This window comes from Lacerta agilis, chromosome 4 (assembly GCF_009819535.1).
Source record: "Lacerta agilis isolate rLacAgi1 chromosome 4, rLacAgi1.pri, whole genome shotgun sequence".
Lineage (NCBI taxonomy): Eukaryota > Metazoa > Chordata > Lepidosauria > Squamata > Lacertidae > Lacerta > Lacerta agilis.
In genome coordinates, this window is record NC_046315.1 from 3,622,491 (window position 1) to 3,636,602 (window position 14,112).

The 14,112-nt window shown below is 51.2% G+C and overlaps 1 protein-coding gene across 1 annotated transcript in view; it reads left to right on the top strand.

The window, feature by feature from the left end:
- The window catches only part of ARAP1 (ArfGAP with RhoGAP domain, ankyrin repeat and PH domain 1), a 110,987-nt gene extending 106,903 nt beyond the window's left edge, over positions 1 to 4,084 (top strand). The window contains exons 32-33 of the mRNA XM_033145915.1: positions 504 to 543; positions 3,837 to 4,084. Of these exons, the coding sequence (XP_033001806.1) occupies positions 504 to 521 (18 nt within the window). The 3' untranslated portion in view covers positions 522 to 543; positions 3,837 to 4,084. The remainder of the gene's footprint in view (positions 1 to 503; positions 544 to 3,836) is intronic.
- The last annotated feature ends 10,028 nt before the right edge of the window (positions 4,085 to 14,112 follow it).

The window sequence follows — 14,112 nt, forward strand, 5'->3', positions numbered from 1 at the left end:
GACAAGCTGGAAGGTGTCCAGAGGAGGGCAACCAAAATGGTCCAAGGCCTGGAAACGATGCCTTATGAGGAACGGCTTAGGGAGCTGGGTATGTTTAGCCTGGAGAAGAGAAGGTAAAGGGGGGATATGATAGCCATGTTCAAATATGTCAAAGGATGTCATATAGAGGAGGGTGAAAGGTTGTTTTCTGCTGCTCCAGAGAAGCGGACACAGGGCAATGGATTCAAACTACAAGAAAGAAGATTCCACCTAAACATTAGGAAGAACTTCCTGACAGTGAGAGCTGTTGGACAGTGGAATTTGCTGCCCAGGAGTGTGGTGGAGTCTCCTTCTTTGGAGGTCTTTAAGCGGAGGAGGCTTGACAGCCATCTGTCAGGAATGCTTTGATGGTGTTTCCTGCTTGGCAGGGGGTTGGACTGGATGGCCCTTGGGGTCTCTTCCAACTCTAGGATTCTATGATTCTATGATTCTTCCTTTCTAAGCTTGTCTGCTTTCCTCTCCAGCTCCTTCGGGATGTATGAAACCGGACACCGAGCGTGGCAGGTAACTATTGTCTCCCTGGGCCATGGATGCCAACTTACCCCCCTCCCCCATGCAGTCCGCAGGGCTGCTGAGAAGAGACCTGGTCAGCCAACACCCAGTGTTGGAAGAACCGCTGAGGTCTTTCTTACTCCTCTTGACCAAAAAGTTTCTGAAAGCTACAACATCCTGCCTTAGAAGCAGTTTCGTACCAAAGGCGAGTGACTAATGCTCTTCTTCTTCTTCTTCTTGTTCAGTCGTTCAGTCGTGTCCGACTCTTCGTGACCCCATGGACCAGAGCACGCCAGGCACGCCTATCCTTCACTGCCTCCCGCAGTTTGGCCAAACTCATGGCAGTCGCTTCGAGAACACTGTCCAACCATCTCATCCTCTGTCGTCCCCTTCTCCTTGTGCCCTCCATCTTTCCCAACATCAGGGTCTTTTCCAGGGAGTCTTCTCTTCTCATGAGGTGGCCAAAGTACTGGAGCCTCAACTTCAGGATCTGCCCTTCCAGTGAGCACTCAGGGCTGATTTCTTTAAGGATGGATCGGTTTGATCTTCTTGCAGTCCATGGGACTCTCAGGAGTCTCCTCCAGCACCATAATTCAAAAGCATCAATTCTTTGGCGATCAGCCTTCTTGATGGTCCAGCTCTCACTTCCGTACATCACTACTGGGAAAACCATAGCTTTAACTATACAGACCTTTGTTGGCAAGGTGATGTCTCTGCTTTTTAAGATGCTGTCTAGGTTTGTCATTGCTTTCCTCCCAAGAAGCAGGCGTCTTCTAATTTCGTGACTGCTGTCACCATCTGCAGTGATCATGGAACCCAAGAAAGTGAAATCTCTCACTGCTCTTCTAGGTAGCATCAACTGAAGTCCACTGGCCAGGTCAAGGGAAGTCATAGTCCCACTGTATGCTGCCGTGGTCAGACCACATCTGAAGTCCTCTTGTGTCCAATTCTGGCCACCACAATATAAGAAGGATGTTGGCAAGCTGGAAGGTGGGCAGGGGAGGGCGACCAAGAGGATCAAGGGTCTGAAAACCAAGCCTGATGAGGAACGGTTGAAGGAATTGGGTACGTAAAGCTATGGTTTTCCCAGTCGTGATGTACGGAAGTGAGAGCTGGACCATCAAGAAGACTGATCGCCGAATAATTGATGCTTTTGAATTGTGGTGCTGGAGGAGACTCTTGAGAGTCCCATGGACTGCAAGAAGATCAAACCTATCCATCCTTAAAGATCTCAAAGTAGCTGTCTTAATACAAAGAAATTTCAGAAATAGACTGGAAAGAGAAGTGGCTGAATTGCAACTAATCACCAAACTTAAAACCATGGAGAAACCTGGTCTGAACAAAGACATTGGATTCTTGTCTCATTATACATAACAAAGCTATCTTTAGCCATCTCACCCCTTGCCTTTCCCTGCAAGACTAATTGCAGCCGTTAAGAGTTGTCTACAGGTTTTCCACACCTATCAGCTGATCACCCATTCCCACCACCCTTCTGAGTAATACCCCTCCCCACTCCCTCACTATATTTAAGGATCTAGTGACTTCTGTTTCAATGTATCTGAAGAAGTGTGCATGCACACGAAAGCTCATACCAAGAACAAACTTAGTTGGTCTCTAAGGTGCTACTGGAAAGAATTTTCTATTTTGTTTCATCCTTAAAGAAATCAGCCCTGAGTGCTCACTGGAAGGACAGATCCTGAAGTTGAGGCTCCAGTACTTTGGCCACCTCATGAGAAGAGAAGACTCCCTGGAAAAGACCCTGATGTTGGGAAAGATGGAGGGCACAAGGAGAAGGGGACGACAGAGGACGAGATGGTTGGACAGTGTTCTCGAAGCGACTAGCATGAGTTTGGCCAAACTGCGAGAGGCAGTGGAGGATAGGCGTGCCTGGCGTGCTCTGGTCCATGGGGTCACGAAGAGTCGGACACGACTGAACGACTGAACAACAACAACAAGCCTGGAGAAGAGAAGACTGAGGAGATAGGAGAGCCATCTTCAGATATCTCAAGGACTGTCACATGGAAGAGCATGCTTGTTTTCTCCTGCTCCGGAGGCCAGGACCCGAACCAGTGGCTTCAATTTCCAAGGAAAAGAGATTCTGACTAAACATCAGGAAGAAGTATTTGACCGTATGAGCTGTTTGGAAGCTTGCAGAATTTGGTGAACTCTCTCTCCTTCCTTGGAGGTTCTTAAGCAGATGCTTTAGCTGAGATTCCTGCATTGCAGGGGGTTGGACTAGATGAGCCTTTGGGGTTCCTTCCAGCTCTACAGTTTTATGATTCCATGAGCCTTCAGAGATTTGAAGGTAGCTGTTTCATCACTTCTCAGTCTTCTCTTCTCCAGGCAAAACATCCCCAATTCCTTCAACTGTTCCTCATCAGAGTTGGCTCATCTCAACCACGCTCCCCTGAACATCCTCCATCTTGTTCTCACCCTGGCCCCAGGCCCTCTTAAAATATACCAGTGGGACCCATGTCCAAGGACCCCCACTGCAAAAGGTTCGGCCGCATCCCTGCACATCCCTCCCCAGTGCTCTGCCTCCGTCAGCCGTGCTCTTCAGAAACCCGCCCGTCCTTCCTGGGTATTACCGTATTTTCACTCCATAAGACACACTTTTTGCCTCCTAAAAAGTAAGGGGAAATATCTGTGCGTCTTATGGAGCGAATGGTGGTCCCTGGAGCTGAATTGCCCAGGGGCCAAAAGAGGATCATGCCTTTTATTTTACAAAGAGAAAAGGGGGTGTTGAAAGGACCCCGCTCAGCAGCTGATCAGCAAGAGATCGGGAGAGAGATAAGAGTCCCGCCTCCCTTTCAGCCCCGCCCCCTTGCCCTGCCCTCCATTGTTGAATGTGCTGCAGAGGGAGGTTGTTTGTTTCCCCAGCGACATGGGACTGGCTGATTAGATTATCTGACTGGAAACTGTAGAAAAGGCTCCCTTTCCTTTAGAAGCTGCAGAAATGTGAGTTGAACCCCATAAGAAAGGGACTTTTCCTCTTTGCTTTTTTCCCCCTTTGCAAAAAAGCTGCAAAACTTTTAGCTGATCCTCAAAAAAAAACCAGGGCCTTTCCCTTTGCAAAAAAAGCTGCAAAACTTTTAGCTGATCCTCAAAAAACCAGGGCTTTTCCCTTTGCAAAAAAGCTGCAAAACCTTTAGCTGATCCTCAAAAAACCAGGGCTTTTAGAGGAGGAAAACCAGAAAAATATTTTTTCCCTTGTTTCCTCTTCTAAAAATGAGGTGCGCCCTATGGTCCGGTGTGCCCTATGGAGCGAAAATACGGTAATTTGGTGTCTCTCTTTCCGCCCGCAGGATGGTTAGCCAAAGTCCAAGGAGGTGAAGGAGCCGTCCAGAAACGAAGAGCTCTTGGCTGGTCCAGTGGGGAAGGGAGGGGGGGATGCTCAGGAACAAAACCTGCCCTTTGGGGACTCCCCATCTCCCTGCAAGGCTGAGCCGAGGACTCCCATAGGGAAGGGAGGGAGGTTTCTTCAAGGACAGCCCTGGAGACGGTTCCCCAGGAGGCTGGGACATTGATCAGCCGACTGGAGAAGGAGCACCGTGAAACCAAGACGAACTCCAGGAGGAAGTTGCACCTCTGACCAACGTGCCAAATTCGCTACCGAACTGGCGTCGCTCCTGCCCCCTGTCCTGTCCTGGTAGCTTTAGCCACGGGTGCCACTCGCCCGTGGCATCTTCCTCCTTTCAGATTGCGCAGGAACCGTGAGATTCCTCCCCTGGCCACGGAAGGACAAGCGTGGATTTTCAGCACTCCCCGGAGGCGCTCCAGGGCTTTGCCAACCAACTTTTTTGTTCTCATCGAGAAACGGGGGGGGCAGAGAAGGTTGTGACCATTTTGGACCCGGCCGAGGGCTTCCTGGCAGTATCACACAGGAAAATCCTGCCTGATCAGATCAGGCAGATGCCTCTGGGGGGTGGGGGGGAACCGCAAGCAGGATTCGAACACGGGAGCGCCCTTGCTTTGCGGGGACTGGTATTCAGAAGCATCTCCGCTTCCTGCTCTTGCTCCGGAGAGCTGGCAGGAGAGAGATGCTCTTGGCCGCCTTCCTCTGCCCTCTCTCCGCGTGGCTCTTTGCCAACCCCTCTCGCCTCGATCCGGTGGGTTGGCCTGTTGCGGTTGCGGGCGGCGAGAACTTCCGCCCGTCTCCCTCGCCAAGACCGGGTGCTCGTTTTTTGGTACCCGGGTGGGCGGAGGAGGGACAAAGGAGCATCGCCAGAGCCACCGAGCAGCAGCGCTGTGTGCAGAGAGGTGTCAGGGATGGGTGCTTCTCACCTGCCTATGTTTGGAAAAGGGAGGAGGCCAGCGAGGCTTAAGGCCCGGGAAAACCCCCCTGCCTTCTTTGCCTGATGCTGGGGAGCTGTGGGAGAAGCCGGCGGGCAGAATCTTTCCTTAAGAGCAACACCTCTTCTTGTCGTCGTCTTTTTTTTTTTTGTAATGTTAATAAATACCCTTGGAGAATCCCATGTTGTGGTGTCTCTCACATTTTATCTGGGCAAATTATTATTATTATTATTATTATTATTATTATTATTATTATTATTATTATTATTATTTTATTTATACCCTGCTCATCTGGCTGGGTCTCCCCGGCCACTCTGGCCGGCTTCCAACAAATATTAAAATACAATACATAATCACAGATTAAAAACTTCCCTAAACAGGGCTGCTTTCAGGTATTTTCTAAATGTCAGGTAGTTGTTTATCTCCTTGACCTCTGATGGGAGGGCGTTCCACAGGGCGGGCACCACCACCGAGAAGGCCCTCTGCCTGGTTCCCTGTAGCTTTGCCTCTCGCAGTGAGGGAACCGACAGAAGGCCCTCGGCGCTGGATCTCAGTGTCCGGGCTGAACGATGGGGGTGGAGACGCTCCTTCAGGTATACAGGACCGAGGCCGTTTAGGGCTTTCAAGGTCAGCACCAACACTTTGAATTGTGCTCGGAAACATACTAGGAGCCAATGTAGGTCTCTCAGGACCGGTGTTATGTGGTCCTGGCGGCCACTCCCAGTCACCAGTCTAGCTGCCGCATTCTGGATTAATTGCAGTTTCCGGGTCACCTTCAAAGGTAGCCCCACATAGAGCGCATTGCAGTAGTCCAAGCGGGAGATAACCAGAGCATGCACCACTCTGGCGAGACAGTCTGCAGGCAGGGAGGGTCTCAGCCTGTGCACCTTAGAGACCAACTGGGGTTTTTCTGGGGTTGCTGAACACCCAAGATGGAGGTTTTTATAGAATTGTAGGGCTGGAAGGGACCCGAAGGTCATTTAGTTGAACCCGCTGCTATGCAGGGACCACAGTTTTGCTAAAGGGCTGTCACCAAGATACTGATTGAGGATGGTGAAGGGGAGGAGGGAGACAGATTTCTTACTTTTTCTAATTTTTGTGCATTTATACCCCACCTTTTTCTGCAAGGAGCTCACTTTCATGACTCTGAGCCTCCTTCCAACCCTGCAGTTCTGTTTGTTGCTTTGTGGGAGCAAATTCCATGGTTTAACCAGTGACCTGTGGCCGAGCAGTGATTTGGGCAAAGTAGCCTTAACAGATTAGAGAACTGGGCCAAAGCAAACAAGATGAATTTTAACAGGGAGAAATGTAAAGTACTACACTTGGGCAAAAAAAATGCAAGGCACAAATACAGGATGGGTGACACCTGGCTTGAGAGCAGTACATGTGAAAAGGATCTAGGAGTCTTGGTAGACCACAAACTTGACATGAGTCAACAGTGTGATGCAGCAGCTAAAAAAGCCAATGCAATTCTGGGATGCATCAATAGGAGTATAGCATCTAGATCAAGGGAAGTAATAGTACCACTGTATTCCGCTCTGGTCAGACCTCACCTGGAATACTGTGTCCAGTTCTGGGCACCACAGTTCAAGGAGGATACGGACAAGCTGGAAGGTGTCCAGAGGAGGGCAACCAAAATGGTCAAAGGCCTGGAAACGATGCCTTATGAGGAACGGCTTAGGGAGCTGGGTATGTTTAGCCTGGAGAAGAGAAGGTTAAGAGGGGATATGATAGCCATGTTCAAATATATAAAAGGATGTCATATAGAGGGAGAAAGGTTGTTTTCTGCTGCTCCAGAGAAGCGGACATGGGGCAATGGATTCAAACTACAAGAAAGAAGATTCCACCTAAACATTAGGAAGAACTTCCTGACAGTAAGGGCTGTTGGACAGTGGAATTTGCTGCCAAGGAGTGTGGTGGAGTCTCCTTCTTTGGAGGTCTTTAAGCAGAGGCTTGACAGCCATCTGTCAGGAATGCTTTGATGGTGTTTCCTGCTTGGCAGGGGGTTGGACTGGATGGCCCTGGTGGTCTCTTCCAACTCTAGGATTCTATCATTCTAGCCCTTTCTGCGCTACAGTTCCCACACCCCGTGGGGTCATGTTTGCTCCTGCAGGGGCAGTTTCTGAGCCGCCTAATTGCTGAGATCCTCTCCCAACGTGTTTTTCATCTCGACTTTTTCCTCTCGCACTGAACATTGCAGGTACCCTTCATTTTTATTATTATTGTTATGATTAAAATGCATCCATTAACGCCAGAGCAGAGGCTGCTTCTGCAGCTAATGGAGAAGAGTCCCTTCCACTGTGTCGGATCCCGAGGCTCCATTAGTCTCCCTGGGCTATTATGCATCCATTTGCAAGGGGGTGGGGGAGGAAGAGATGATGGCGCAGGGATTGCATGTCCCCTTTAGGGAACAAAAGAGAGAGCAGCGTTGCAAAGCAGGTAAGAGGGAAGTTTCTCTTTGGAAAGAAGTTTCTTATTGATTGCATTTCTATCCTAGCTTCTCTTCCAAGGAGGTCACAACAACCCTGTGAGGTAGGATAGGCCGGGAAGCACTGGCTGGCCCCCAAGGTCACACACCCAGTGAGCTTCATGGCCAAGTGGAGATCTGCACCCGGGTCTCTCCCAGGTCTTAGCCTGGCACTCTAACCATTGCACTGCGCTGCCTGTCGTGAAATAACACAGAACAGGGACTCGGCCTTGGTATTTGTTCTGGATTCTGGGGCCCAACCCAGGATGTGAGAACCAGAATCCGGAGAGTGCCTCTGAACATGTGCAAAGGGCATTTCCCTCCCTTCAGTCAAATAACTGCTGGCGGTGGCTCTTAGCAGGAGTGATTTGCCTGGGCTATATATATATATATATATATATATATATATATAAGCATCAGAAAACTAGTGGGGAAAACCAGAACTATTGCTTATCCCCACCTAAACAGGAAGGGGGGGGGGCATTGTCCAGTGCAAATCAAAATAATGCAATGAAATCAGACCCTGTTCTGTGCTGCAATTAGTCTTACGTTTCGTTTTCATTTCATTGAAAAAAATACTTTACAGCTCAGTATTGTTTTTATTTTGAATTCTGTGGGGCCTTAATCCGGTTTTGGAGGCAGCAGTGCCTCTGAATAGCAGCTGCTGGAAACTGCAAGGGGAGTGAATAGTAGAATCATAGAATTTTAGAGTTGGAAGGGACCCCCGAGGGTCATCTAGTCCAACCCCCTGCAGTGCAGGAATCTTTTGCCCAACGTGGGGCTCGAATCCACAACCTTGAGATTTAAGAGTCTCATGCTCTTGCCATCTGAGCTATTGAGGGTGGCTGTCGTGCTCAAGTCCATCCATTTATTTTTATTCTTGCATTTCTACCTGGCCCCCGCCCCGCCCCGCCGGTGTTCAGAGTACACTCACAGATCTCCCTCTTGCCATTTGATCCCTGCAACAGCCCTGCGAGGCAGGCTGGCCTGAGAGACTGGTTTCATATTGCTTTTAGACCTTTAACCTTCCCTGATTAAATTCACAGGAGACAGATATTTGTTTTGGTTTTTGGCAGAATTTAGGCCACAACTTTATTGACTAGTGAGTGGTTGCATAGGTTCTGGTGCGACTATCTCCCTGCACCCTTGCAGGCAGAAGTGTCCCAGAGCCACATTTGTAGCACAGACAAGGATGAACACCAGGGACAGCTGCTGGTAGGGGTACCTATCAGCTGTCCTGATGTCCCCTGGACTTGGGCACCGGCCGGAGCCCTTTCAAGGACCGATAAACCAATGAGTCCCTGGATTCCTGTACCGGAATATCCTGCATTTCCATAGGTGTGGCCACATCACGTGCCACGCCTATCACCCGAACCAGAGCCTATCCGCAAGTTGTGACTAATTGCTACGCGGCAGGCGAAACCCAAATGGCACCAGCCAATCAGCCAAGTGGGGGGAATTCCTGCCATGCCCCTGTCCCAACGACACACACAACGGCATAGCAAGGTCAAGCGCAAGCCCTAAATATAGGGAGAGGTGGGTGGGTGTTCCGATGCGAAAGGCCCCAAAGAGGAAGCTCAGCAGCCTCGCATGGGCTTAAAAAGGTTTTTTCGACGTCCCATTGGCCAGATTTCACCCCAGCAACACGGGACCGAACTATCAGGGGTTGTGGCCATGATTTCCAGTTACCCCCACAACACTGGGCCGGGTTGCCGGTCACACCGCAACACGTTCCCTCTTTTAATGGAGGACCCGATTTATTTTGATTCTTGCATTTCTACCTGGCCCCTGCCCCGCAGGATTTCAGAGTACAGTACGCTCACAGCTCTCCCTCTTGCCATTTGATCCCTGCAACAGCCCTGCGAGGCAGGCTGGCCTGAGAGACTGGTTTCATATTGCTTTTATTTTAAAATATACATTTTCAGTGCTTGGGGCCGTTCGAGGACTTAATCCAGCCCAGGAGGGTGGCAGCGCTGAATCTGAGGATCATGTCCGTCGATGTGCTTTCGCTGTGATTCCTGCGTTGCAGGGGAGTCGGACTAGATGACTCTTGGGGGGCCCTTCCGACCCTTACGATTCTATGACCTGCCCGGATCTCTCGCTCCCTTTTCATTTCGGAAAAGAAAGCCAGTATTCTCGCTTTGCCCGCGCAGAGCGCTTGCTGTTCTTTGCTTTTTCTGCGAGACAATTCACCGGCCGGCCCCTCTCCAAAAAAAACCCAGCCCTGCCTTGACATTTGAGAAAGCCCCGTCTCTCGGCTCCTGCGAGAGCCACGCTGAGACATTTACCGGGTTCAAGTGGGCAGAGACTCGGGAGAGAGGAGGCGCGCTCTTGCTTTTCGGGGGGTGAGGTTGGAACGACACGCCGAGCGAGAACGGGAGGCGGCGGAGGAAGGAGGAGGACGGCGTTCCCTTTCACAATGGCCACCCTCGTTTGCGCCCGCGAGTCGGAAGGAGCCAGGTGCACAGGTTGCAGGCAATGAATGGGCAAGAGAGGCAGAAACAAGGCGGCTTCGTCCTGGGCTCGGAGTGCTGATCATTGTTCGAGATAATCGACGTGGGGAACTTGCCTTGGCAACCTGGAGATGGAGACGCACGCGTGCCGGTACAAAAGAGCGAGAGGAATGCGCGCTCTTGCCTCGAAGGCTCTCGAGGCGTCTCTGCGTAAGCGAGACCCGCTCTCGAAGGCCGGGGAACGAGTGCGAGGCAGGCAGGCAGGCTGGCTGTCCGTCGAGTGGGCGACAAATTAGTTTCTCCGCTACTTGTTCTGACTTGCAGTTACAGGTGGGTAGCCGTGTTGGTCTGCCATAGTCAAAACAAAATCGAAAATTCTTTCTAGTAGCACCTTAGAGACCAACTGAGTTTGTTCCTGGTATGAGCTTTCGTGTGCATGCACACTTCTTCAGATACACTGAAACAGAAGTCACCAGATCCTGAAATATAGTGAGGGAGTGGGGAGGGGTATTGCTCAGAAGGGTGGTGGGAATGGGTGATAGGCTGATAAGTGTGGAAAACCTGTTGACGACTCTTAACGGCTGTAATTAGTCTTGCAGGGAAAGGCAAGTGGTGAGATGGCTAAAGATAGCTTTGTTATGTATAATGAGATAAGAATCCAATGTCTTTGTTCAGACCAGGTTTCTCCGTGGTTTTAAGTTTGGTGATTAGTTGCAATTCAGCCACTTCTCTTTCCAGTCTATTTCTGAAATTCCTTTGTATTAAGACAGCTACTTTGAGATCTTTTATAGAATGTCCTGGGAGACTGAAGTGTTCTCCTACTGGTTTCTCTGTCTTGTGATTCCTGATATCAGATTTATGTCCATTGATCCTTTGGCGTAGGGTTTGGCCTGTTTGTCCAATATAGAGAGCTGAAGGGCACTGTTGGCATTTGATTGCATACACAATTTGGAAGATGAGCAATTGAATAGTCCTGAGATGGTATGCTTGATGTTGTTGGGACCAGTAATGGTGTTGTCCGGGTTTATGTGGCAGCAAAGTTGGCATCTGGGTTTATTGCAGGCTCTGGTACCAGTGTCCATGTGGAGTCCTGTTGTTGTATTATTGTGAGTGAGGAGCTGTTTGAGATTGGGTGGCTTGGTGTTCTGACTTGGTGTGCGTTTTCCTCCTGGAAGCAGAGCGCGGGGAAGGTCGCGCAGAGAAAGGATGGCGCCCAGTGTGACTGGCAAACTCTGAGAAGAGGAGTTTGGATTTGATATCCCGCTTTATCACTACCCGGAGTCTCAAAGCGGCTAGCATCCTCCTTTCCCTTCCTCCCCCACAACAAACCCTCCTTTCCCCCACAACAAACCCTCTGTGAGGTGAGTGGGGCTGAGAGACTTCAGAGAAGTGTGTCTAGCCCAAGGTCACCCAGCAGCTGCATGTGGAGGAGCGGAGACACAAACCCGGTTCACCAGATTACGAGTATACCAAGGGGGAAAGGGCCAGCGCAACGAGGGCTAGCAATGGATCCAGGGCCAGATTTAGGCTTGAGGACCCCCTAAGCTGCTGAAGGTAACGGGGCCCTTTGTATGTCCAGCTGTCCTTTGCCAACAACAAATGGTCGCTGATTTTTTAAATTGTGGAATATATGCTATATGAGGACGCAGGCGGCGCTGTGGGTTAAACCACAGAGCCTTGGGCTTGCCGATCAGAAGGTCGGTGGTTCAAATCCCTGTGCGAAGGGGTGAGCTCCCGTTGCTCCGTCCCAGCTCCTGCCCACCTAGCAGTTCAAAAGCAGTCAAAGTGCAAATAGATAAATAGGGACCGCTCCGGCGGGAAGGTAAACGGCGTTTCCGTGCGCTGCTCTGGTTCGCCAGAAGCGGCTTAGTCATGCTGGCCACATGACCTGGAAGCTGTACGCCGGCTCCCTCGGCTAGTAACGCGAGATGAGCGCCACAACCCCAGAGTCATCCGCGACTGGACCTAATGGTCAGGGGCCCCTTTACCTTTATAATTTATGGACCTGCTAGGTACCCACAGCCATTTGCATAGAACAAAATATGTATTTTATCAAAGTAATTGTTGAACTGAAATGCAATTAAGAAGTTTATTAATAGTGAAATAATTATCAAGCTCTAACTTAAAAGGTGGGCACCCTATATCTAGAAATGAGCAAACCAGTGATAATTTAGGGAGCAGACTAGAAGGCAGGGCCCATTACTTACATCAGGGGAAATAAAAGCAGATTAAAACTCTGGGTAGGCTTGTCTACACACACACAAAAAAACCTTTTAGCAGGTGTGGGAGAAAAAAGAACGGCAAAGGCACCTGCCTGACGACAATAGGCAGGGAGTTCCAAAGTTCCGAGTTATTACAAAGGTGGAAGGGGTCTTATGTGCATCTGTGAGAATGCCAGTTCAACAGGTCAAAGAGGTTGAGTTGGTGTTTATGGAACAAGGAGATCTCACAGACAAACTGCTCCAAGGTTGTTTTAAGAAGTGCTAGTGATTTGTGAATGAGACAGAATGGCAGGACGAGGTAGAGCCAGCTTCTGAGCTATTAACTCTGCTATAACTTAGCTATAAATAATATACAGGTGAAACACGTATATTTCCAGGGGAGATATCATAGCCATCTTCCACTATCTCAAGAGCTGTCCCATGGAAGAGGGAACCAGCTTGTTTTCTTCTGCTCTGGAGGGTAGGACCCGAACCCATGGCTTCAAGTAGCACTCTCTTCTGCCTTGGTCAGACCACACCTGTGACCAGCTCTGGACAATCTAAGAAGGATGTTGACAAGCAGAGAGGAGATGGTCAAGGGTCTGGAAACCAAGCCTTATGAGGAACGGTTGAGGGAGTTGGGTATGTTTAGCCTGGGGAAAAGGAGACCCAGAAGAGATTGATAGCCCTCTTCCAATATCTCAAGTATCACGTGGAAGATGCAGCAAGCTTGTTTTCTCCTGCTCCGGAGGGTAGGACTCGAACCCATGGCTCCAAGTTACAAGAAAGGAGATTCCGACTAAACATCAGGAAGAACTTTCTGACAGTGAGAGCAAAGGTCTCCCTTTGGTGGGGGGGGGGGGGTTGTAGACTCTCCTTCCTTGAGTGTTTTTAAGCAGAGGTTGGATGGCCATGTGTCATGGATGCTTTAGCCAAGATTCCTGCATTGCAGGGGGGGTTGGACTAGATGACCCTGGGAGTCCCTTCCTACAATTCTGCGTTTCTATGAAAAAGCTCAGCCGGCTCGTGGGGCTGCCTCCCTCCCGCAGTTGCAGAGCAATGACTCATTCCTGAGGCCTCCCTTCCTTTTCCAAAGCTTCTCTTGCAATGTGCCAGTCAATCTCCCCGCTCCACTGAAGCCAAGCTGTCTTTGGAGAGTTGTCGAGAGCATTTAGAGGCCCCCTCGAAGCCCCGGAGAAGGAGGCACAAGTGGGAGAGGAAGGCGCAGAGGAAAGCAAGGCCTCTCGGCTCGCGAAACGCAGGCACCTGCCTTCGACGGAGGCAGGAAGCGGGGACCAGGTGGAGTGGCCAAGGAGGGTGACTCACGGGGCTCCAGAAGGGCAGGAAGAATGGCGGAGCGCGCATCTCGCTTCTGCGCTCTCTCTCTAGAGCACCGGGGTCTTTTGTCGCCTGCGAAAGCGGGAGATCTTAATCGGGCGACTTGTCATTCAGAGAGCTTGTCATTCAGAGAGCTGCTTTGCGGAAGAATAAAAGAAGCCGATCTATAGGGAGCTGCGGAGAGAGGGGGGGAGGGATGTCATCGCACAGAGAGGTGGGTGCCCTCAGATGGGTGCTCCAGGGGCGGAGGAAGGGGGGGGCGATGGGAGCATAGCTGTCAACTTTCGGATCTGAAAATAAGGGATCAGCAGCCTCACCTGACAGTCACATGGCAGTGGTGGACGGAGCCAGAAGCAAAAGTGGGCGGAGCAGCGCCTGGTGCCTTCTTCCTGCTCCTGCTCTTCCTCCTCGGCGGCTGGAGGCTCGGCTTGGCGCTGGCTGACCCACACCAGCCCCGGGCCACAATGAGCGCCCCGCTCCCCTCCGCACCGCTCGCAGCAGCCGCACTCGTCCCGCGCCGTCAGCTCTGGCGCCGTGCACCGTGCCGTCTCGCACAGCTTGGGCCGGCAGGGAGCGCACGCCGCCGTCTCTGCCACGCTCCTCGACGCCAGGCACAGCCAGAGCGCCAAGAGCGGCAGCAGCCGTGGCGGCGGTACCGTCGAGCCCCAGACGGCGGGCATCATGGCGAGCTGGGCAGGCAGACCAGGCAGGCGACGGCAGCTCAGGAAGGAGCTGCCTAAAGGGGCGCAGCGAGCAGAGGAGGGCGAAGCAGGCCAGCCCACCTGCCCGCTGGGCGAGAGGCGCGCCCGGCCCCTGGAAGCGCTGCCGG